Source organism: Pseudoliparis swirei, chromosome 16, assembly GCF_029220125.1.
Source record: "Pseudoliparis swirei isolate HS2019 ecotype Mariana Trench chromosome 16, NWPU_hadal_v1, whole genome shotgun sequence".
NCBI classification, from domain to species: domain Eukaryota; kingdom Metazoa; phylum Chordata; class Actinopteri; order Perciformes; family Liparidae; genus Pseudoliparis; species Pseudoliparis swirei.
The window spans coordinates 23209078-23233424 of NC_079403.1; the positions used below are offsets into that span (position 1 = coordinate 23209078).

The window sequence follows — 24347 nt, forward strand, 5'->3', positions numbered from 1 at the left end:
TAAACATTTGACAAACACTTCTGCCATTGACCTCTTGTTCAATGTGAGTGCTGTTGCAAAATATAGGTAAATATAGACCGAACCTGGCAACCCACGGTGAACGGGGGAGGAGAGCCGTTTACTTTGGAAGTGGAGTTAAAGTGTTAACGTGTCAAAGTAAACTAATATCTATTAGTCCGTTTTGCATTTTCAGATTTTTCCAAATCATATTCCGGTTGTTGTTCAATTCGGAACGACACGTTTCGACCCCAAAACATGATCTACTACTCGTCGGATTAAACTAAAATGGGGGTTGGATGCGCCCCCTTGTGGTCAAGCGGGGTAATGCGATGCGCGCGCACTGCGAAGACCCGCCAAACATGACGCACTTGCTCGCGCATGCGCACAAGCAACATTTAGACACATGAAGGGCAGCTAGCTAGGTAGTTCGTTTCGCTGCTAGCCGGTTATCACCATGTTTGTCGCGCGGAGCATCGCAGCGGACCACAAAGATCTGATACATGACGTGTCGTACGACTTCCACGGCCGGAGAATGGCGACGTGCTCCAGCGACCAGAGTGTGAAGGTATACCCGTCAGCTAACGTGTTAGCGTACGAGCTAGGCTAACTTTAAAGTTGTGCGGCTCATTGTAAACAGTGCGGAGTTGGTTCGAAATGCCGCGTGCACGTGTCGTAACGTCACACCTGTCGCGTCAGAAGGTGTTATGAGTTGTAAACGGAGACAATCGTCTCAGAAATACTTTCCTCATATTGTTTCCTTCTCTCTGAGGTCTGGGATAAAAGTGAGAACGGAGAGTGGCACTGCACGGCCAGCTGGAAGGTGAGCTGCTGGAGGCTGACCTGCTCGGCTCTCCCTGATGCACCTGAACATCTGACTGGTGTCGAGGTTTATTTGATCTGACCACAGAGACATGCTCTCCCCCTGCAGACACACAGCGGGTCGGTGTGGAGGGTGACCTGGGCCCATCCAGAATTCGGGCAGGTTCTGGCCTCCTGCTCCTTCGACAGGACAGCTGCTGTGTGGGAAGAGATTGTCGGGGAGTCCAACGACAAGCAGAGAGGACTGAGCCACTGGGTCAGTGCAGCTCCAGCATCATGAATGCATATATATATTTTTTAAACATCTATATTTTGGGGTGCACGTGTGTTGTCAAATGTAAAACTAGAACGGGCACTTGGTAGAGCGCATACCTTCGCATATCACAAGATTGGGCGTTGGATTATGAACATGTTGGCATTAGTTGCATGCCAATTAAATACAAATTGACCGCGCTATGGTAAAAAGAAGATTTTGACCTTTTCATAACCTTGACCTTTGACCCGATCGATCCCAAAATCTAATCAAATGGTCCCCCGGATAATAACTAAAATAACCAAAACCAGAACCAAAAATGCCCCTAATTCAGATAATTTAATAGGGTTGTATCTGTTTTGTTGTTGTGTGTGTCCTATCTGTATTACCTGTGCTATGTAGGTACACAACAAATACATAGAATTTCAAAGAAGTTCTAATTGTTAAAAGTTTTTTTTTTTTAAATGCAACAACAAATAACCACAAAGAAGAACTAGAATGGGCACTCGGTAGAGCGCATACCTTCGCATATCACAAGATTGGGCATTGAATTATGAACATGTTGGCATTAGTTGCATGCCAATTAAATATGGTAAAAAGAAGATTTTGACCTTTTCATAACTTTGACCCGATCGATCCCAAAATCTAATCAAATGGTCCCCGGATAATAACCAATCATCCCACCAAATTTCATGCGATTCGGTTTAATACTTTTTGAGTTATGCGAGGAACACGCAGACAAATAAATAAATAAATACACGGCGATCAAAACATTTTTACCTTCGCATTTTTAATGCGAAGGTAAAAATGTTTGCCACTGATGGCAATCAACGGTTAAATGGTTGCCAACTGTTGCTGTCTGGCCCAGAGTGTCCTTCTGAACCAGCAAGAGCGACGTCACTTCTTCTACAGTCTGTTCGACCTGACCCACTTATTTCCACGCGGTTCTTTTTTTTTTTTTTTTTAGATCAAGAGAACCACGCTAGTGGACAGCAGAACCTCAGTGACGGATGTGAAGTTCGCCCCGAAACACATGGGCCTGATGCTGACCACCTGCTCCACCGACGGGGTGGTGAGGATCTACGAGGCGCCCGACGTCATGAACCTGAGCCAGTGGTCCCTGCAGCACGAGATTTCGTGCAAGCTCAGCTGCAGCTGCATCACTTGGAATCCCTCGAGGTTAGACTTTGACTTTTGTTTGGGGGAAAGAAAACTGTGATATTGAAATTGGATAGAAGAATTCCCAGTTGTTCAATTCCAGTCGTCGCTGGAAAGAAAAATGTCTTTGGTTGAAGATGAAATCTATGATCTGAAGAGCTTGTTTTTGAGTTGGGGGATTTGGTCTAAACGGAACTACAGATTAATTTACTTGAATAATAATGCAACATGACAATTAATTTTCGACTTTGTTTAAAATAAATATATATATTTATTTAGATTTTTACAAATGAACAGGACAGGACTTTAGTGATACAATACAGAGGGAAAGAAGAAAGAAAAGGGATGAGACGACAAAAAACGGACCCAATTTTTTTGTCAATAACATTCAATGAAATCATTGCTTTTTACATCATAAGTAAAACAAATTTAAATAGAAGGTCCTCTCTGCCACTTATTTTATTTTGTTATTAAATATGTGACCTGACCGTGTGACGCTCCTCTTGTGTGTGTGTGTGTGTGTGTCCGTCCCTCTACCACCCACCAGCTCTCGTGCCCACCAGCCAATGTTTGCAGTGGGCAGCGACGACAGCAACGTGACGTACAGCGGGAAGGTCCAGATCTACGAGTATAATGAAAACACGCGGTAGGCACTCCAGTCTTGCTCTCTTTTTACATTTTTTATAAGCCATACAAAATGACACGGGAGTTAAGAAAATAACTCTGATGATTGTTAAAATATGTCGCCTCGCCCAATGCCGTAAAGGAAATACGCGAAAGTGGAGACTCTGATGACGGTCACCGACGCCGTCCACGACATCGCCTTCGCCCCAAACCTGGGGAGATCCTTCCACGTGCTCGCCATCGCCACGAAAGACGTCCGAATCTTTAAGATCGTCCCCATGAGGTGACTTATTTCCCATCAACGTGCTCGCACCTCTGCAAGGCAGCTGTTTCAAAACGGGTCAAGAAATGACAAACGAGCACCCGTGTAAACTCCCCTTTCCCGACCTCCTCGGCACAGGAAGGAGAGCGTCTCTACGGGGCCCACCAAGCTGGAGGTGCAGATTGTGGCTCAGTTTGACAACCACAACTCCCAGGTGTGGCGTGTGAGCTGGAACATCACCAGCACCCTGCTGGCGTCCTCTGGGGACGATGGCTGCGTGCGCCTCTGGAAAGGTGAGCGGTCGGTGTCGCTCCGGTGGTCGACCGCTCACCGGTCTTCCTTTTTGGGGTTTAGCGACGGCTATATTGACAGTTTATTTTCAGTTTTTTTGTGCAGCCTGTCTGAACGTGTCGAGTGACTTTGGCAGATGCGTCAATTTAAAGAAAAATCAATCGGGTGGTCCATTTTCACAAATGGAGCTGAAGTCCCGATGCTCAGGTCGGTGCTCGGGGCATTTGAGGTCATGTGGTGTGGGCCCTAACCTCTTAGAAAAAAAGTAAACGTTTGATCCTCAGCCAATCGGGGGACTGTGATGGGGTACCGTGTTTCACCACTAGGTGTCAGACTTCACTCAGCTGCTGCTCCAGAGTGGAACCCCAAAAAAACAGAAACCTTCCTTTATACTTTGTGTTCAAGAAGTTGAGGCGACAAAAGGTTACAGTCTGGGTCACTGTGGACCGACTGTCTTGATCACACACACACACACACACAAACAATGGCAGCGTGTCAAAGGAGAGCCTCCTTACCTTTAAGAGCGTCAGACGCCTCTCAGCCTTCACTCAGTCAGAAACAGATGTCGGTCTGATACACACACACACACACTTCTGGTAATTGTTTACTTATGTTGCACTTTACTTTGCTATTATTATTTAATTAATGAGACATGAGGACTGAAATCTAAGTCCAAGGAGTTTCCTTTTATATTGAAGGGAAACGGCGACAAAACTTGCAAAGATCTCATTAAATTAAAACCAACGATGTAAATACATAAATAAATAGTTTGGAGCATAAAGCAACAAATACAATAAAAGACCTGGCTTTGTTAAGACTGTCTTTCTATTAACACACACACACACACACTACCAACAGCGCTATGAGAATAACTGTCTCATCTCAATCATGTGAATGTGTGTCATGCAAAAGAAAGAAAATAGAACAATAAGGAATGACCAAATGACGCATTCTTCCATCTGCTTTTTCCACTTTGAGAAGGAAGTGATGAACTCGTATCAGGGTGGGACATTTACAGATTTCTTTAGGGGGGCATTTTTTCCTCACTGACTGAAATCCAGGGAAACTTGTGAAATAACCTTTGTTGAACAATAATAAATATACTTATTTAGGCTTACAGGATATGAGCAAATGTCATAAAAATGGCAATAATAAGACTATTAGGAAATTATAAGACTATTAGGCAGTAGTCTACTGATTCAAAGTGTTTTCTTAGATTTTTTTGGAAAGAAAAATGTAAATCAGACAATCATATTCACTTGTATTCTTATTTCTTTGTGGTTATTTCTTGTGATACATTTTGTAAACAACTATTAACAATTATTACTTTTTTTTAGTTTTTTTATAATTAAAAATTGTATTTATTGATTTTTGTGTGTGTACCTACCTAGTACAGGCAATACAGACAGGACACGCACAACAAAATAAAACGCTATTGAATGATCTTAAATTAAAGGGCCATTTGTTGCCTCTCCTGGTGATATTGGGGGCAACATTATATTTGTTAGGGGTAGTTTGGCTCTTTGCCCTGGTGTACTTCCGACGTTGACTCCTCCTGTTGCAGCGCGAGCTCTTACTTTACCCCCCTTCTGCAGCAAACTACATGGACAACTGGAAGTGCACGGGCATCCTGAAGGGCGACGGCAGCCCGCTCACCGGCTCCTCCGGGCAGCCCGCGGCCATGAGCACCGTGGTGGGCTCCTCGGTGCAGACGTCCCAGAGCGCCCCGAACGGCGCGCCCGCAGGAAGGTAGGTGGCGTGGTGCGTCCGTCCGGCCGCCACTCACCCAGCCCGAGCCGAACTGACTGCTTCTCGTGCCGCTCACACTGACCGGGGACGGCCGCCGCTCACTGACAACCCTCCTGTGCCCCCCCCCCCCCCCCACTGACCAAACGATGCACTCATGCAAAGAGCTTGGCTTCCGAGCCCGTGGAGTTGGATGTGCTGTGGTGTTTTTATTTTTTTTAAATGTTCTTTTTAAAATAAGTGATTTCCTCTTCACTTGTACGGATGCATGCAAGAGTATTTTTATTTTCTCCACTTTGCGTTGTTAGAGTTAACCACACGTCCTTAAAAATAAACCGCTTTTTATATAAAAAAATTTGATATGTGACGATTATTTCAAATTGTCGTGTCGGGCGATGTCGTTTTGTAAATATTGAGACAACCTGATCCCATATTTTTGAGAAGAGCAATTCAAATCAAAGTCCGGTAATTCCTTTCATCATCCCGCTTTTTCAATTTCGATGCGTTCTTGAGCGAGTTTTGCCAAACTCTTTGCTGAGGGGACGGACGGCGTGAATGGAGCTCATTAACCGACCGCAGTAACACCATGAGGGTCGAGGACCAACACGCGGCTATGAATACAGCCACTGACATTAAAAGTGAGAATATGTAACGTGTGTGGTGAGAGATGACGCCCGTTGCTCTTTTACAAATGAAGTGTTTAATTCATAAGAAAAATAAAAGTCTTCATTCAGTGCACTCGGGTGATTTAAGCTTTGAGTGACCCACTTCCTGTTGACTGTCTGCCTCGTCTGCTATCGGTACAGGTACATATTTGTTTTACGAATAATTTCCTATTTGATGTTCGATTTTGAAAACGAAGTTCAAAAGTGTGGAAACCGAGTGCGTACGTGGCTGTATTTATGTTCCACTTTAACAGCCTCTTAATAAAACCTCCCGACGTGCTCTGTGTAACCCGAGTGAAACACGGACTACACTCTCAGCAAAAAAAATGACTTGTGTAAAAGTTTTTCTTGCATTCCAGTTGTGCGTCTGAAGTAACGTGGTGTTGTCCTGCTTGTTGCATGCAGGATTGCCAAGAGAGCTCCCTTTGCCCCTCCTCCCCTACGGCAGCTGACCTCTCCAAAGACATACCGGCATCCTGCGTATTACTAAGTCTGCTCTGCACCGGCTGCTGGCCCTCGTGTCGATATGCATTGAAGAGATGTCGTGTCCTTTCTCTGAATACTGGTTGAAGGCTCTGTTATGGAATTAAAACCCGCACGGTTCTGTTTTTTCCCCCCACAGCTTCCACTTTGTCTTGATTCCAACGTGTTGACTAACCATGCACACATCCACCTTTTTGATAGATGGACATTGCTTGTGATTCTCCCCTCTTTTTTTTTGTTTCTAAAGCATATACGTGCAACCTTTAAAAGAAAAGAAAAAAATCTAATTTCTACCTTTTGACATGTCCCTTCCTCCTCCTCCTCCTCCGCTATTCCATCGTCATCGTCTTCCCACTGTCCCACGTGTGTTTGTCGTCTGCGCTGCCATCCATCTTTTGTGTTGCTTCAGGTATTTCTTCCCGCCTCTGGATCCTCCCAGAGCGGGGTCCAGGTACGCTCACCTGCTGCCTCCCTCCCGTCTCATAGAGCACTGTGACGCTGAGCCCTCTCAGCTTCCTCCCCACAGACTCTGCTCTAGGGCACTGCTGCCCTTACCGGAGGCTGAGTGACCGGGATGTTAGGCCCGTGTCTAGAAGGGGATTGGGGACGACCACACAAGTGCCATTCATTTCTAATAAAAATGTTGTTTTATAAATGGTGTCGTTTTTTTGCTTAATGGAGATTTTGTGAAATTTGCATTCCACGGCCAGTGAAGCCTCAAGACAACGAGTGGGGGAATGTCCCATCTGTTGACACTCGATGATGATATTCTAACACTTTTTGAACTGGTATAATTCTTTGAAGGCAACTTAATATACCCTATTATTTTTTGGGGGGTGACTAAGAATGTCTTCTCTCAGACACGAGACTCTCGGACTCTAAATGAAGGGAAATATTGGGTATCATTTGTTTTGATGGGAAAGACAACATTTAATTTCACGTCTCACTCGTATTGATGCCTCCAGAACTGGAATGCAACAGATGCAGCTGTCTGAGCCAAGACTTTCAGCTGCTTGGGTGTCTTGATCCAACAAACTGGTAACTAATACACTGTATTCTTTGCTGTTATGTCCCTCTGTGTGGTATAGAATAAAACACTTAGCTTCAACTAATTGTTCAACCGTATACTGTATTTCCACAATCCAATTTTATTGTATATTTCTGTATTATATGCATTTTATGCCATTACATTGTGGCTGCAGTCTAAAAATAAGCTTGTGAGTAAAATCCCTCCATGGACGCAGCGTTGAGCCGCTGCCCAAACGGTCCGAAGTGTCTCAAAGTCCGGCGGAGTGACGTGGATACCAGCCTGTCAGGACAGACAATGGCCTCCTCCCTCTTTGTTGTTGGCCAATCAGAGCGGGTTAAATTGATTTAAGCCCCGCCCACCTGACATGGACGCTCGCGCGCGCTTCCTGTGGCTTCTGAGCGCCGCTCGTGTTCCCCGAGCCGTTGGTCGCGCCTCTCAGCAAGAAAAGAGTCAAAGTAACTGGACTATTTGGGGAAAGTTTCTTTTTAAGAACTTAACGAAGGCGTCCGCCCCGGTTCGGAGAGACGGAACTTAGATTGGACCGCAACCTGGACTCTCGGTGGTCTCCCGGAGGGTCGCGACGTGAGTAGAAATCCAACTAAGTTCTTATCGGCGCTAATTAGTCTTAAAGCGGACCCTGGGTGTTATTAACCGAACTCTTGACGTGGGCCCTGGGTGTTATTAACTCTCTTGAAGTCATGGCGGCACGCAGGGTAACTTATCTGTGTCTGTAACTACTGTTGCAACAACGAACTAACGAAGACGAGAGTTGGTTCGCACCCGTCTTGTTTTTAGCATTCGAGCTAACCTAGCGGCACTCAGTTGGCTGGTTCACGTTCCTCGGTCGTAACTTAGCGGAGAGGCTCGCGCGCCTCGGACTCGTCCCACCGACCCGCCTCTCTCGTCCCCTCTAGTCCTCTGGACCTGCTCGTCACCGATGGTCTCCACCTGAAAGCTCCAGAACCCCGGGAACCATGGCGGAAAGTTTCTACAAGCTGGAGGATGAAGCCTTCCCCAGTTTCCTCTGCCGGTCCCTGGACAGCACCGGGGGCCGCGCCACGCTGGGGGACGTGACGCTGGGCTCGGGCCCCGGACTCCCGGTGGCCGCGTCGACGGTGGCTAAAATTAAACCCGGGGCTGACAACAGGTGCGAGATGATGATGATGATGATGCTTTGGACAGATGTGACATCAATCTGTGACTCACACGAGCTGCTTTGACAATAGATGCTGACAAAAAATACTCCTGTCATCTGTTTCCTCACAGAGATACACAATAAATAAAACTAGAATGGGCACTCGGTAGAGTGCATACCTTCGCACATCACAAGATTGGGCATTGAATTATGAACATTTTGGCATTAGTTGCATGCCAATTGGATAGAAATTGACCGCGCTATGGTAGAAATAATATTTTGACCTTTTCATGACCTTGACCTTTGACCCGATCGATCCCAAAATCTAATCAAATGGTCCCCGGATAATAACCAATCGTCCCACCAAATTTCATGCGATTTGGTTTAATACTCTTTGAGTTATGCGAGTAACACGCATACACATAAATAAATGAATACACGGCGATCAAAACATAACCTTCCGCATTTGCAATGCGAAGGTAACTAGTGAATGATCCCTGGCATTTAATGCACTCTTTAATACAGTGGTTCTCAACCTTTTTTATTAGTTATGTACCCTCTGAAATATTATTTTCCAGCCGAGTAACCCCTGACCAGTGCAAAGCATCTTGGGTTGGGGGAAAAAAAAGATGTAATAGGCATCATTTTGCATAGAATATACAATAAAATTTATTAACGTACACTTTTATTTTATTGAAAATGTATTAAATAACAATTTCAAAAAGCTTTTTTCATGGATGGTCATTTAATATAAGTTTAAAACAAATCTCATGTCCCCCCTAGACCTAGAGGGCCTTCACGTAACCCCATTTGAGAACCACTCCCTTAATACACTAAAATTAAACATTACACAGGACTAACGAGTGTGACACTATGACCAATTCCTGTTTTTGTTTTTTTAAGTTTGTTGGTTTTGCTAATTAAATGGGAACAAGTATTGATTTGCAAAGAGTTAGATGGGATGTGAATACAAAAAAAGTTTAGACGTGATGGCCAACTATAGAACTTCATATTAATGCATGTTGCTGCAGTCCTTCCTTGTGTCCGTCTCTTCCCACTAAAGTAACAGGGAGTGACGGCTGTGCTGCTGAATGTCATCCGGGTTCGTACGATCCTTCGTAGGGTCATGGGAAACCTGGAAAAGTCATGGAATAAAAAAAAAAGGTTATTTCCAGGCCTGGAAAAGTCCTTGGAAAAAAATGAATCCCAAAAGTTTTGGGGAAAGTCATGAAAATGTGTTATATTCATTTACGCAGTTTGCTTTAAAAGAATAAATATTCATACACGTATGTATTCCTTTAATCAAACTATTGTCTCTCATTCATTTGTGTAATTTAAGATGTATATACTCGCGTACACACCAAGATTTCACATGATATTTGGTTTAAAGTCCTGGAAATCCATTGGTCGACGTGTGTATGAACGCCGTGTCGTTCTGGACACTCGCCACGGCGGGGAGCCGCTCAGCGAGTCACCGGTTGGTGGTTTAGCATCAGCTCTGCTCTTGCTTCTCCAGAGGAGATCCCGTCGAGGCTTCATATCTGGAGGCCGACTCCCAGTCCTCTGCTGGAGAACAGCCCAAGTTTGCCCTCAACTTCAAAGATGACTTGTGAGTATATAAATACACGTGGTTCACACTATTTATTTATGTGTTGCGATGTTATCTTGTGTTCTAGTTCCTAGAATTTGCTTTTTAAATAACTGTAATTGCAGATAAAAGCATAATCCTTACTATAAAATGCAAATGTGTCTCAACGTTCATTGATCTTTTTGTAAATCAACCCATATGATATATGTTCATGTATTTTTAAAGTTCACATAGTTTAGTATAACTACAGGGATTTATGCTCAAACTATGGCAGCCTCGGTTTTAATACATGAATATATTGTGTGTCTGTTTTTGTATAACTACGAAGGGTGGACATTCAGAATGTAACTATATAATAATTTATTTATTATTCCTCCACCTTTTTTTGTGTCCATGTCGTATTTCTTGTGATTCCTCATCCCGTTCATCTCCGGCCGCATTCCAGGGACAACGTGGACGACTTCATCGCGGCCCACCGCCTCTCAGACATGCTGGTGAAGATTCATTTGGATGAAAGCGCATCCCAAAACCGGGTCGCCTTGCCGACCACGCAGACGGGCTCGGTCCTCGGCCGGCCCGCAGAACTCGAGACGGGTAAATGTCGATGCGCCGCTCTGTCTTAGTTGCTATTACCAATCGGCAACGGTTTTGTAAAACCTAAAAAACGCATGGAACTTTACATGTTTATTTCCAGGCCTGGAAAAGTCTGTGGACATTTTTCTTTTTATCCCAAAAGTAATTTAAATACATTTTATTCATATGTTAATTAACGCGGTGTACACTGTATGCTTTGGAATTCTTATTGTTAGTTTAAATACGACATTTCCTAATTTTTTCATGTATAAACCGAGATTTCACAAAATGTTTAATCATGTAAATTTGGTTTAGTCCTGGAAACCCATTGGTCAACATGTGTATGAAGCCTGTCTGTCTGCTTCTTTCAGCTTGTGTATTAACAAACATTATAAAAATAAAAAATACAAAGTGGTCCATTTGGAATGTGTTATAAACTGTAAAAAAGGTCAATTGGTTTAACACTGTGCCGATACTGCCCGGCCTCAGCCAGTAATGATCCTATCTATATAGATGCATATGTATTCTTGCATATATATATATATAAAGAATAAATAATTGGATGAATTATACTAATGTATTTTGTTTTTTTCTGTCTCTTCTGACAGATCTGTCAACTGGGCTTCTGACGTTTGCTCATTTGGGACATAAAGATTGCTCAGAGGCAAAGGTACTCGCTCTGATGGCTCTCGACTAGTCCACAGTTGTTCATTTTATCTGCGATTGTTCTTTTGTAGTAATTCGAAGACATAAAATGGATATTTCAGCATATCGGAAAGATAAAGTCATGTGACACTTTGAGGCTGGACTCGTATAATTGAAAACCCCCATTTTTGTTTTTCACTTTAAAGTCTATTTATAATTCGGTATATTTCATCTTTTGAATCGTCTCTTCCCACCCCAGTTCCTTATACACATTACTTTAATTTTGGAACACTGTTTTTTGTCTATAAATACTTTTAATATATTTTTCTATCTCCAACAAAACTGTGACCAGGTGCCCGCGACTCCGTTTCATTTCCCCGGGCGGTTCACGCCGGCTCGGCCGTCCCCGGGGCCGGCCGAGGAGGACGAGCAGAGCGAGGGAGGAGACAGCGACCATTTCAGCGGCAGCAACTCCAGCTTCCTGGTGAACGAGAAGCTCATGTGTGTGGACAGCATGAGCAGCGACACCACAGGTTCATACAGCCGGGACACTTCCATTCATTTATTTTTTTAAACACAGTTTGCTGACATTTTGTTAACGTGCGTTTGATTCTCAGATGACGACTTTGACGCCAACGACTTGCCCGACGATGAGCTGGAGCAGTATTTCATTGATCTGGTGCCGCCTGCCATGCAGAGGGGCCGAGTGGAAGGCCAAGAGATCCCTGCCACAGTACGTCTCCTTTGAAACACTTTGTACTCGCCTCTGACGAATTATTGAACCATTAGAAAACCGTTCAAAAGAACTGTCATTCACTTTTTGTCTTTTTTTCCCGGTTTATTTGATAAGTATGGAAGCCCATTTCCACCACAAAAAAAAACTAATTTAAGGGATAGAAAGTCATAATTATGAGATAGAAATTCGAAATTATGAGATAGAAAGTAATTATTATGAGTCATTATTATGAGATAGAAAGTCGAAATTATGAGATAGAAAGTCTGAATTATGATAATTACTTTTTATCTCATAATTTTGACTTTTTATCCCTTCAAATTTTTTTTTTTAGTGGTGGAAATGGGCTTCCATAGATAAGGGACAGTGCACATTAATAAAACAATTCTATAAATGTGCCAGTTATAGCCAAGGGGATATTTTTCATCTGTAGTCCGAGAGGCAAACGTCACAAAACAATCCTAAAAGCATAAGAATACATATACAATGTTTATAAATGATGTATTTGTCTCAGTGTCCTCATTTCTGCATTAATGTCTTTGATCTTAGGGACTGGCCCATGTGACCGACAACCTATCAAACCCAAGTTCTACAGAACCGGACCAGTATCGACATCAGTTCCTGGATGAGTACGATCAGGTGAGCATATTTAACTATGAATATACGATAGTATGATCCTGTTAAGTTTCATAAACCTGGAAAACTGCTTGTTTGGTAAAAGAATTCCTCACTTACTCTGACTCTATTTACAATGATGTCATTTCTTCACTGAATCATACACTTGACTCTAATCAAACTACCATTGAATGTTTTCCCCTTTTTTATAATGTATTTTCCATTGTTCTTTGTTATCTCTTCCATGTGATTTGGTTGCGTACCGTTTGTTCTTCAGGAGGACTTCCAGATGCCCGACGTGCGTCTGGCCGCTACGGGAATGGACTCATGTCCCGCCAGCGACGAGGACACCGAGGAGGAGCTGGAGTCGGCCAGAAGTGACGGCGGCGGCACCCGGACACGGCTGCTGCCCAGCACCTCCAGACAACTGGTCAGAAGTAGAAAACGATAGAATCAGACCTTTAAAACTCTCAGTATAGGGCGTAAAAAGATAAGATCCAATCAAATTAGATTTTTTTTTTATCAGGGTTTGTATGGTCATGGAACAGTCTTGGAATTTAAAAATGGTTATTTCCAGGGGAAAGTCCTGGGGGAAAAAGAAATCCCCAAATTTGTGGACATTTTTTTGTGAATTTACGCTGAGTTTTAAATAATTAATATGCTCTGAAAAGAATGACGCTCTAAATATAAACCGGCATACGATCTTTCATACTCGCAAATCTTCCGCGCTGCAAGTGAACTGAAAAGACATGAATGTTTATTCTTTTAATCAAACTATTGTCTCTCATTCATTTGTGTCATTTAAGGTTATAAACTGTATACTTTGGAATTCTCATTGTTAGTTTAAATACTAAATTCTCTCCCTTTTTTCATGTTTACACTGAGATTTAAAAAAAAGTTTGCTGATGGAAATTAGTTTTAAAGTCCTGGAAACCGGTTGGTCCACATGTGTATGAACCCTGTTTTATAACAGTTTTTATTTACGCAGTGTCTGTCTGTTTCTCCGTGTGTGTGTTTTTGTGTGTGTATGTGTGTGTGTGTTTGTGTGCGCAGGTCGGAGAGAGTAACCGCCCCAGCTTCAGGCCGGGTTTAGAGGGCGGCAGCTCTGACGACGAGGCCTCCAGCGGCCGCGGCGGTCCGTCGCTGTCCGGCATCGAACACAGACGATCTGCCGAGGGACAAGTCATCAACCCTCCGGTCACGGGTACAATACGCCCCTCCCTTGTCTCTCTCTCTCTTTCGGTTCTGTGTGAAGCGCGTGTCACGATATTTGCCACGTGTCCATCGTGTCGTCGTGCGACTCCAGGCGACGGAGGTGGCGGCGACGGGAGCAGCGGCAGCGAGGAGAGCGGGAACGACGGAGGCGTGGCCACCATCCCTCTGACCGGCGGCCAGACCGCCTACGACGTCCTGCGCGGCGTCGTGGGGAGCAGCGAGGGCGAGCGCGGAGAGCCCGATCTACCGGGACACGGGAGGAGCGGCCTCTCCAGACACGCTGAGGTGAGCATGAGACTCGCCCGTTGCTCATCAAACTTTTGGGGGAGCGGCACCAACGCTGTGGAAAGGTTCTCACATTCAATCGTATCATTTAAAGCATCTCAACACATATTTATGTTAACACGGACATTTAAATAATCCACGCCTGCTTGTTTGAGGCCATATTGTTTCATTGCACCATCTTTTACTGCATAACACTTTGACCTTTTTAACTGTTAAACTGTTTTGGCCCCTGTTATTGCCAAATTGTGTTAATTGACTCGTGTCCTGCACTTTGTGACACTTTTACTGCATTATAAATAAACTTTACTTAACTACTTATTACATTACATGTCATTTAGCTGTAACTTTTATCCTTACAATCCCATAGAGCAGCTACTGGGAGCAGTTCAGGGTTAAGTGTCTTGCTCAAGGACACATCGACTAGGGCGGGGATTGAACCTCCAACCCCCTGATTGACAGACGGACCTGCTACCCACTGACCCACTTACTACTACCACTGTCGCCCACTTACTACTTACCTAGGCACGCGGCTATCATTCATATTATCAGTCAGACAGACGTGTCTTTGTTCATTTTTATTATTTATTTCACACACATTTTAGTTCTAATTGAAGACATCTTTTTTGTATACACCTCACATACCCTCGTGATATATATGCGCTGTTATCTTCTATAGTTTTTCACTTTTAACACCAAAGCCGTGCCATAACTCCAGCATGTGTTTGCAGATGGGAGACCGTGTGGGGCCTGTCGGGATCGGGGAGGCCAGCTCTTCTTTTGGGGCCTCCAGGGGAACTCAGAGGCTCTCTCCCGTCAACTGGAGCATGGTGCCGGACCGGCAGGAGGCTCTGGTGAGTGAAGAGGCTCCACCACCTCGCACGCTGCTGTCACAGCCCCACCGCTGGCCATTTCAATCGGGCACGTGTTTATTTATTTATTTAATTTATTAATAATATCATCATATAGCTTTTCTCCATAGTATATTACAGCGTTCGTACGGTCATGGATGAGTAGTTATTTCCAGGCCTGGAAAAGTCCTTGAAAAGAAAACTCCCAAAAATCATGGACATGTGTTATATTCACAAGTTCCTTTTCACAGTTTGATGAAAAGAATACACATTTATATAAACATTTATTCTTTTTATCATTTATTCTTTTAATCAAACTATTGTCTCTCATTCATTTGTGTCTTTTAAGCTTATACTCATGTAAACACTGAGATTTCACTCAATGTTTGGTCATGGAAATCCAGTGGTCAACATGTGTATGTACACTGAGTATTACCTCAATTGAATGGTGGTGATACTGCATGAAGTCAGTGGAGGAAACAGAAACTCATGATTTCATAAGAAGATGCAAAGCACAATGGCCACAGTATTAAAGTAAAAGCTGCTCAAGCATATGATCGATGGCTCTGGTCCGATGTGGTTCTGGTTTGATTGGCAGGACGCCATGGAGAGCACAGCTGGACTCAGGAGGCCTCCGGACTCTGCACATCTAACTTTCACCCACGTCCAAGGCACCCGGGGGAGCTTCCACCTCCCCCAGGTACAACACGGTCCACATGTGATATTTACACACTTCACGTTGCTCATTTTAAATCTAGTTGAGAGGTCAGAGACGAGTGTCTTAAGCCGATTGTCATTTTTGTGCCTTTCTGTCAACAAACCAACCTGTAGGGGCTGCTGCCAGACTACGATGACGATGATGATGATGGAGATGGACTAGATGAGCCTGATGGTTCCCAGCATTCCTTGGGCCGAAGGGGCGGGCCTTGTGGTGACGTGACTGCAGCGGAGGCCTCGGACAGCGCCAGTGAGGACGGCAACAATCCCTTTTCCACCTCACTTGAGCCCAAGTATTTCTCCCAGAGCTTCCACCAGGACCAGGAGAATTCAGACGACGCCTGGAACCACGGCCCGGACCACCTGGAGACAGAGTTGGAACAAGGTGGGCTTCATCTGTGACGTTCAGGTCTAACATCTACAGAGTCGATTGTAGGTACTCCATCTTATTACATAATGGGGGTTACCATGCTTATTCATTAAACGCAATTTAAGGGCCAGGTGCAAATACTCTTCATCCAAATAAATCTTCCTCTGCATGTCGGAAAGACGATGGGCTGCAATGACGTCGTCCCTGTAATGCAGGTGTGGATGTAAATAATTAAATCACATCAAAATGACGTGGAGAACGAAAAGGTGGTGTAGAGGCCATTTGTCCAAATAACTCAAATAAAACTGTAAATCAAATTGTCACTGACGCACCGTGGGAGTTTTGAGTTGACGCAGCCAAAAGAGAGTAATGTACATCTCCGTATGTCATTATTCTGATAATTTATTTACTAAACAAACAAAATGCTGACACTGCCTTCCGTTTGCTGGTAAACAACCAGAGGCCACCCAGGTGCATGCTGGTCCTGAAGCTACCCACGCCTCCATATAACCACAGGTGCCCAGTGTTACGCAATCAGTGACCCAATCCTGAAACTAAATATATTTAAACAACAATCACAATGAACTAAACTAAAACTATCATAAGGGAAAAACTCTTAACGGATCAAAATATAACCTAAACTAGAATGGGCACTCGGTAGAGCGCATACCTTCACATATCACAAGATTGGGCATTGAATTATGAACATTGTGGCATTAGTTGCATGCCAATTGGATAAAAATTGACCGCGCTATGGTAAAAAGAAGATTTTGACCTTTTCATGACCTTGACCTTTGACCCGATCGATCCCAAAATCTAATCAAATGGTCCCCGGATAATAACCAATCATCCCACCAAGTTTCATGTGATTCGGTTTAATACTTTTTGAGTTATGCGAGTAACACGCATACAAATAAATAAATAAATACACAGCGATCAAAACATAACCTTCTGCATTTTCAATGCGAAGGTAATAATCAATATTACTTTACAATCTAACAAAATACAAATGTCTAAATAAATAGCTCCAACAGGTGGAAGACAAGTTCTTCTAGTTCAGACTATAGATGCACATGCCCAAGAATTGAGGAGAGGCCACCAAAAAAGGAGTAATTAGTAGAAGAACTTCAGCATTAGGGTCATCTATGAACTCCTTTATGAACTGTTTACATAAACAAGGTTAGCGTGTGATTTGTATAGAGCCTCAGTTCTGTGGTTATCATAAAGTCATTCAGAAGCTGAATAGATGCAGTATATTTTGTATCTTTCTGTGTCGACCACTCGTAAAACGTTCTCTACCCCACGAAGAGAAGAGAGCGAAAATAATGAAACATCGATGAGCCCCAGAAACGGTGGACGCTAACAGAATGAGACCAAACCCAGAGGAAGCCCTTCGTTGTGTGTGATGTTGACGGCGTTGCTCGTCTTCGTCAGGAGCCAGCGCCGCCCACGGCGTGGTGTACCAGGACGAAGACGGGCAGTGGGTGACCGACCTGGCGTACTACTCCTCCTTTGAGAAAGAGGTCGATGGGAAGACGCCGGAGGATGTTTCCCATTTTCAGAACGAGGACTTTGTTCCCGCCGGTTGGTAAACGGCACCGCGGCATCACCATGAGATCTCTCTCATGTTTGGCCGGTTTATAAATCGACACGTATTCTTCCTCCTCGCAGGTGACGCTTTGGAAAAGCTGGCCCAGGATGAAGAGGAATTCGAGAAGGAGCACCAATTCATGCAGGTACGCAACAGCCCCGGGGTTTTGTCCCTCGTCGTGAGAGGAGACGCCAGCCGACCGCTCCGACTCTCTGCTGCCGCCTTGAGGTTTATTCTGAGTGCAGGAGGGTTCGTACGGTCATGGAAAACCTGGAAACGTCATGGAATTTTAAAATGGTCATTTCCAGGCCTGGAAAAGTCATGGAAAAAACTTAAATCATAAAAGTTTGGGAAAAGTAATGGAAATTTGTTAAAATCACATGTTCATTCACGCAGAGTTTGAAATAATTAATATATTTTTTAAAGAAAGACGCTCAAAATATAAGCCGGCGTACGCTCTCGATACGCATAATGTTCTACAGTTTTCATGTTTATACCGAGATTTCAGTTTGGTCATGGAAATTTGGTTTAAAGTCCTGGAAATCCATCGGTCAACATGTGTAAGAACCCTGTGAGTGTTGCTGGGTTCTTGTTGCTCAGGAGGAGCAGATTGAACCAGCCAGCAGCAACGGCACCTTCCACAGCGACTCCTCCTGGAAGGCGCCCACCAACAGCCACATCCTGATGAGGGCGTCCCAGGTCGCCGCCGAGTTCAACCAAGGCGACCACAGCTACATGCGGCTGACGCTCGGACAGTTCTTTGAGCAGCGCTCCGAAGCCCTGGGCTGCCTGGGCAGCTCGGACGACGTGGACTGGGTGAAACGGGTGAGTTTTAGTTGGTTTTTTTTTTACTCCAGAGTAATTGGGGGGGGGGGGGGATATTGTTTTAAAGTCCATCTTCTGTCCTGGCTCCTCATCGGTTGAATGAGACATCAGGACAGAAGAAAGTCTCGACATCTTCCACCAGAAAACTAAAAACACGTCTTTAGACTATCTTGAATAAAAAACAGATTAGCACTCCAGTGGCACTTACTTATTACTGATGGTATTACTGATGGTATTACTGATGGTATTACTCATGGTATTACTGATGGTATTACTTATGGTATTACTGATGGTATTATTCATGGTATTACTGATGGTATTACTGATGGTATTACTGATGGTATTACTGATGGTATTACTCATGGTATTACTGATGGTATTACTGATGGTATTATTCATGGTATTACTGATGGTATTACTTATGGTATTACTCATGGTATTACTGATGGTATTACTCATGATATTACTGATGGTATTATTCATGGTATTACTGATGGTATTATTCATGATATTACTGATGGTATTATTCATGATATTACTGATGGTATTACTGATGGTATTACTCATGGTATTACTGATGGTATTACTGATGGTATTACTGATGGTATTATTCATGGTATTACTGATGGTATTATTCATGGTATTACTGATGGTATTACTTATGGTATTACTCATGGTATTACTGATGGTATTACTCATGATATTACTGATGGTATTATTCATGGTATTACTGATGGTATTATTCATGGTATTACTGATGGTATTACTTATGGTATTACTCTTGGTATTACTCATGGTATTACTGATGGTATTACTTATGGTATTACTCATGGTATTACTGATGGTATTACTCATGGTATTACTTATAGTATTACTCATGGTATTACTCATGGTATTACTTGTGGTATTACTCATGGTATTACTCATGGTATTACTTGTCTAAAAGACATGTAATGTTAAACATTGTCTGCATCGCTCGGTCTTCATTCCTCTAGCCCTCCTTCGGCTACGTCATCACGTCTCCAGAGAAGAGGGAACCGTTTCCTCTGATTCACCCCTCGGAGTTCTCCGCCAGTCAGAATTCTCCTCGCAGTGACACCGTGGACCAAACCCTCAACACAGGTGTGGCCGCCGTGTCTCTCGGGCCGAGCGTAGCTCGTGTAGCACCAGCAGATGATTCCTGTGTGTCCAAGTGATTCACTCTGTGCTCATCCCCTCCACAGAGGACCTGGACAAAACTCTGGAGGCACCAGGCGAAAGGATGCCACCCAAAGGTGTCCCCGATCCAGAGCTACGTGAACAGGAGGTACAGGGGACTTTTTTTTAGGGGGGATATATTCCACGCATGGCAGTATGTCTGACAGGAGATTGTTTCTCCTCCCTAAGGACCACAGCGATGGCGCCGCACCACCCGACCACAGTGAGGCCTCCGGTTCGAGCCCGGGTGACCAGAGCTCCGCCTCCCTCAAAAATAGCAGCAGCCACCTGATGCTCAGCATCAGCACGATCGCTTCGGCCATTGCCGACGCGTCCGTCAGCACCGACCCGTCGCAGCTGGCCGCCATGATCGTGGAGCTGAGCAAGAGAAGCAGGGCGAGGAATCGACCCGTCGGACCTGCCATCAACTGCGCAGGAGGACGACACTCTGCTGAACATGTATGGCGTTTTATTTCTCTTTCTCCAAGTATACTCTTATTGTGAAACGTATCGGCGTATATGAAGTGGCATGAAACTCACTGCTGGTGAGATTACTCCTTATTTTCTTACTTTGGATCACAAAACATTAATTAAACAGGTAAAATATCACCACATAAAGAACTTTAGCCTCATACGGGTCCATTAAACTATTAAACTATATTAAAAGTATTAATACTTTAGCCTCATACGGGTCCATTAAACTTTATTTAAAGTATAAATGCTCATCCGTCCGTCAGAAGATCTGAAGCCTTCCAGTCACGTTTGCATTCAAACGTAAAAGAAAACTAAGATTCCTTTTGCCTTTTCAAAATAAAAGTCTGATTTATCTCCTTAAACCTCTATACATTCTTCATACACAACAATATCAAAACCAATATTACAAATACAGAGCAGGCAATCCACCCGAATCAATAAACCTTCCGTGGGCTTATTTGCAGATTGAATTGTATAAATGTTGATTTGGTGATTACTATGCGCTGAAAAAGTTAATCTGAGTTAACGTTCTTTGTTTTCTGGTGTTGGAACCGAGAATGTAAATCAAAACAAACAAACGATGCTTTTCCCCCGCCGTAGATCGCCGCCGAACGCAGCGTCGTGCTGGACGCGCTGCAGAGGAGCGCCGGAGAGCTGAGCGCCTTCGACATGGAGAAATACCTGAAGGCGGCCGACGCGTCGGGCAGCTGCGACGCCTCCGTGGCGCACGCGACCTTTGACCTGACCGGCTGGGCCCACAACCTCAGCAGCTCTCACAGGAACCCCGAGGCAGGACGTCCCGAGCAGCAGGGCAGCGCGGGCCAGCGAGTGGATGGCGAGACTCGACAGAAGCCCACGAGAGCAGAAACCCAGGATGAAGACAGAGGAGGAGGAGGAGGAGGAGCCAGCGCCTCATTAGCGGGGGGTCCCTCAAAGAGAAGCTCTATTCCTCGCCCTCGTGCGTCTTTCAGCTCGGCCCGACGGTCGATGGGCTCGGGGCAGGCCTCGGCCCCGCCTCCTGCAGACAACGACAGGCCCCTCGCAGGAAGTGGTGGCGAGCCAGAACCGAACCCTCAAGCGACCGGCAACACTACGTCACAACAAAGCGATCCAAGCTCTGCCGGCTCGCCAGTGACCCCGCCGGGCCCAAGGAAGGGTCAGGCGAGCCCGCCTTGTTCTAAAGGTCCCTCTTCTCCGCCACAGAGGATGAGGAGCGCAGGGCAGCAGGACAGACGGAGTCGTTCTCCAGAGAAGAAACCACCGTCGGCACCCAGCAGCGTCACGGGGGCTCCGACACACGCCGGCTTCTCCTGCCAGAACACTCGGCCTCCACCGGACGCGACGTCTGGTGAGTGAAAAAGAAAAGTGGTGGGATTTTAAACGGCCTTTCACTGGGCAGTCGTCCCGTACATATGTCAAATTTAATGAATACTTTTCTAAATTTGAAGAAAAAAAGTGATGCTTTCCATACCATGAATGTTGTTGTTGTGTATTTTATTCATTCAATCATTGCAATACAATACAATATTATTCTATATAATATGTAAAACAGAAAGTCTGAAAAGGTATAGGAAGAAGCAAGAATGCTTATATATTCCTATCCTAAATTATTATTATCAGATAATCTATATAAAATAAAGAAAGAATAGAATAGAATAGAATAGAAATATACTTTATTAATCCCCAAGGGGAAATTTAGTAGCAGCAACACAAGAATAAAAAATAAAAATAAAAATAAAATAAAAAACACAAAATATAAGAAGGGTTAGGGTGATCTGGCAAGAGGTGAACTGTTGTAGAGCCTCATAGCCGTCGGCAGGAATGTTCTCCTGCCGAAAAGATATATATATATCTATATACATACACACACACATCTTCCATATACATCCATTCTGTCATTTACGTTATCTATCCACTCTTGTATTGCATGCGGGTTAAAAAACCAAAAGGTAACCCCCCGTCTCCCATCGAGTCCTGGCTCCACGTCCCTGATGACATGAGTGTAACAATCGGTTTTGTCCCTCAGAGCTTCCGAAGGGTTTCTCTGAGCCCGCTGTGGAGGAGACTCCGTGTAACTTCCGACCGTCCACCTCGCCGCTCACTCACTCCTCTCCGAGCCAGACCTCCATTCCCTGTGCCGACAGGTACTGCATCGCACATGCTCTCAATGCGGCAACATAAACTAAATATTATACTTTTTGTTAAGCAGTAACTTTGTTTTGTGGCTTCGGTTTTAACCGATATAGTTTCTTGAACATTAATCTTCAACGCGTCTCTCGCCTGGTGTAATTTACGGACGCAGGACATTTCCGTTTCGAGTCGTTATTTCATTTCTCTGTTCCCCTCTCCTCTCGTCTCACCAGCGCGGCGTCGCCGCCGGCAACCAACCGCCCAGGTGTGGACCTCTCTCCTCAGTCCACCTGCTCCAGCCCGGGTCTCAGCCGGCTCACGTACATCTCCATGAACGACGGCACCGTCGTCCCCACACCCGACGGGCACACGGTGCAGGTAGGACAGCGTAGGGACGGTTATGGAAAGTTATTACTCTTATCAAAACTCCCCGGTACCCGTCCTCATGCGTCTGGGTAGAACATTTATAGATATTTTTTTAGGGGGCAATTTTTTCCCCCACTAACTGAAATCCAGGGGCATTAAAAAATAAATTGGGGGCACTTTTTGAAACTTGTGAAATAACATTTAACCTTTGTGTGAAGATAATAAATATACTTATCTAGGCTTAAAGTATATGAGAAATGATCATAAAAATGGAAATAATAAGACTATTAGCAGTAGTCTAGAGATTCAAAGTGTTTTCTTAGAAAACAAACAGAAAACATAAATCAAACAATCATATTTAGTTTTATTACCTTCGCATTGAAAATGCAGAAGGTTATGTTTTGATCGCCATTTATTTATTTATTTGTATGCGTGTTACTCGCATAACTCAAAGTATTAAACCGAATCGCATGAAATTGGGTGGGATGATTGGTTATTATTCGGGGACCATTTGATTAGATTTTGGGATCGATCGGGTGAAAGGTCATGAAAAGGTCAACATCTTCTTTTGACCAAAGCACGGTCAATTTCTATCCAATTGGCATGCAACTAATGCCAACATGTTCATAAATCAATGCCCAATCTTGTGATATGCGAAGGTATGCGCTCTACCGAGTGCCCGTTCTAGTTCTTCTTTGTGGTTATTTGTTGTTGCATTTCTTTTAACAATTAGAACTTCTTTGAAATTCTATGTATTTGTTGTGTACCTACATAGTACAGGTAATACAGATAGGACACACACAACAAAAAACAGATAAAACCCTATTAAATTATCTGAATTAGGGGCATTTTTTGCCTCCTAGTGACATCAGGGGCAACATCATATTTTTTAGGGGCAGTTTTTCCCTCGTGTGTTTCTGACGCTGTTATGAGCGACGCATGTCGTACCGTTCTCTTTTTAAAAGGATTGTTTCCAAGTGGCTGTCACGGGGCGATCGGGTTGAAGTCTGGAGCTGCCTTTCAAACGCTGACGTTGACTTCATTGAGCGTTGTGTGTTCTGTCCACAGAATAACTGCTCCATGGCGCTGAGCACCACCATCATCCGGTTCAGTCCCACTCCGCCCGTGGACCCCGAGGCGCCGCGTGACCTCGATCCTTTCGGCCGGCCCAACGGCCTGGACCCGGCGCAACCGCGCCACTCCAAGAGTCTGGACCGGCTGTCGGCGCCGCGGAGCAAAAGCCCGGAGCCCCCCCCCTCGCGCAGCGCCTCCGGCCTGAGCTGCACGCGCAGCCAGAGCGAATGCAACTACCACGGGGGCCACAAGCAGCTCCCCGAGTCCAACGGCCGACAGCTCACCAAAGTGGACTCTGGCTACTGCAACAACGTGAACATCCAGCAGGGCGGCGGCGCGGCGCCCCAGAGCTCGCAGCCGTGGGGAGCCACGAGCTCGGCGTACGCCGGCGGGCTCGGCATGCCTCCGCCCTACTCGTCAGAGGGACGCCACTACGCGCCCGGCCCCGGCTTTAAGCTCGACCTCCCCCACCAGGCCGACATGCAGTCGCTCCTCGCCGGGCGCTCGCTCTTCAACGCCCAGCTGACTCAGCAGTATTTGGGTCACGAGGCCCGGCTGCATCCCGGCGGCTACCACGTGGGAGCGGCGGGAAGCGGCCTCTTCAGCGTGTCCTCCGCAGGCGGGTCTTCTGTCGG

At 44.9% G+C, this 24347-nt stretch overlaps 2 protein-coding genes across 5 annotated transcripts in view; both read left to right on the forward strand.

Annotated features, from left to right (window-relative positions):
• The first annotated feature begins 358 nt into the window (after positions 1-358).
• Positions 359-6956, forward strand: seh1l (SEH1-like (S. cerevisiae)). 3 transcript variants are annotated; one of them, XM_056434802.1, is made up of 9 exons: positions 359-565; positions 770-820; positions 929-1075; positions 2040-2251; positions 2778-2876; positions 2997-3137; positions 3255-3409; positions 5003-5156; positions 6711-6956. In XM_056434802.1, exons 1-9 carry the CDS (start codon positions 455-457, stop codon positions 6868-6870), a joined length of 1230 nt encoding a protein of 409 aa, XP_056290777.1. In that variant the 5' UTR covers positions 359-454; the 3' UTR covers positions 6871-6956. The 3 variants fall into 3 exon arrangements, with proteins under 3 accessions (XP_056290777.1, XP_056290778.1, XP_056290779.1); XM_056434803.1 differs by lacking the exon at positions 6711-6956 and adding an exon at positions 6224-6435; XM_056434804.1 differs by lacking the exon at positions 6711-6956 and having other exon boundaries at positions 5003-6435.
• Positions 6957-7495: 539 nt separating this feature from the next.
• cep192 (centrosomal protein 192) overlaps positions 7496-24347 on the forward strand; it is a 38929-nt gene continuing 22077 nt past the window's right edge. Inside the window, exons 1-24 of one of the 2 annotated variants that reach the window (XM_056434800.1) lie at positions 7496-7913; positions 8246-8478; positions 9983-10075; positions 10500-10648; positions 11236-11297; positions 11625-11805; positions 11890-12005; positions 12555-12644; positions 12898-13050; positions 13674-13824; positions 13927-14120; positions 14849-14971; positions 15567-15668; positions 15800-16070; positions 17490-17639; positions 17727-17791; positions 18247-18471; positions 19467-19593; positions 19695-19777; positions 19858-20127; positions 20743-21490; positions 22169-22286; positions 22506-22650; positions 23707-24331. In XM_056434800.1, coding sequence (XP_056290775.1) covers positions 8306-8478; positions 9983-10075; positions 10500-10648; positions 11236-11297; positions 11625-11805; positions 11890-12005; positions 12555-12644; positions 12898-13050; positions 13674-13824; positions 13927-14120; positions 14849-14971; positions 15567-15668; positions 15800-16070; positions 17490-17639; positions 17727-17791; positions 18247-18471; positions 19467-19593; positions 19695-19777; positions 19858-20127; positions 20743-21490; positions 22169-22286; positions 22506-22650; positions 23707-24331 — 4414 coding nt within the window. In that variant the 5' untranslated portion in view covers positions 7496-7913; positions 8246-8305. The remainder of the gene's footprint in view (positions 7914-8245; positions 8479-9982; positions 10076-10499; positions 10649-11235; positions 11298-11624; positions 11806-11889; positions 12006-12554; positions 12645-12897; positions 13051-13673; positions 13825-13926; positions 14121-14848; positions 14972-15566; positions 15669-15799; positions 16071-17489; positions 17640-17726; positions 17792-18246; positions 18472-19466; positions 19594-19694; positions 19778-19857; positions 20128-20742; positions 21491-22168; positions 22287-22505; positions 22651-23706; positions 24332-24347) is intronic. The other variant, XM_056434799.1, reaches the window with a different exon arrangement.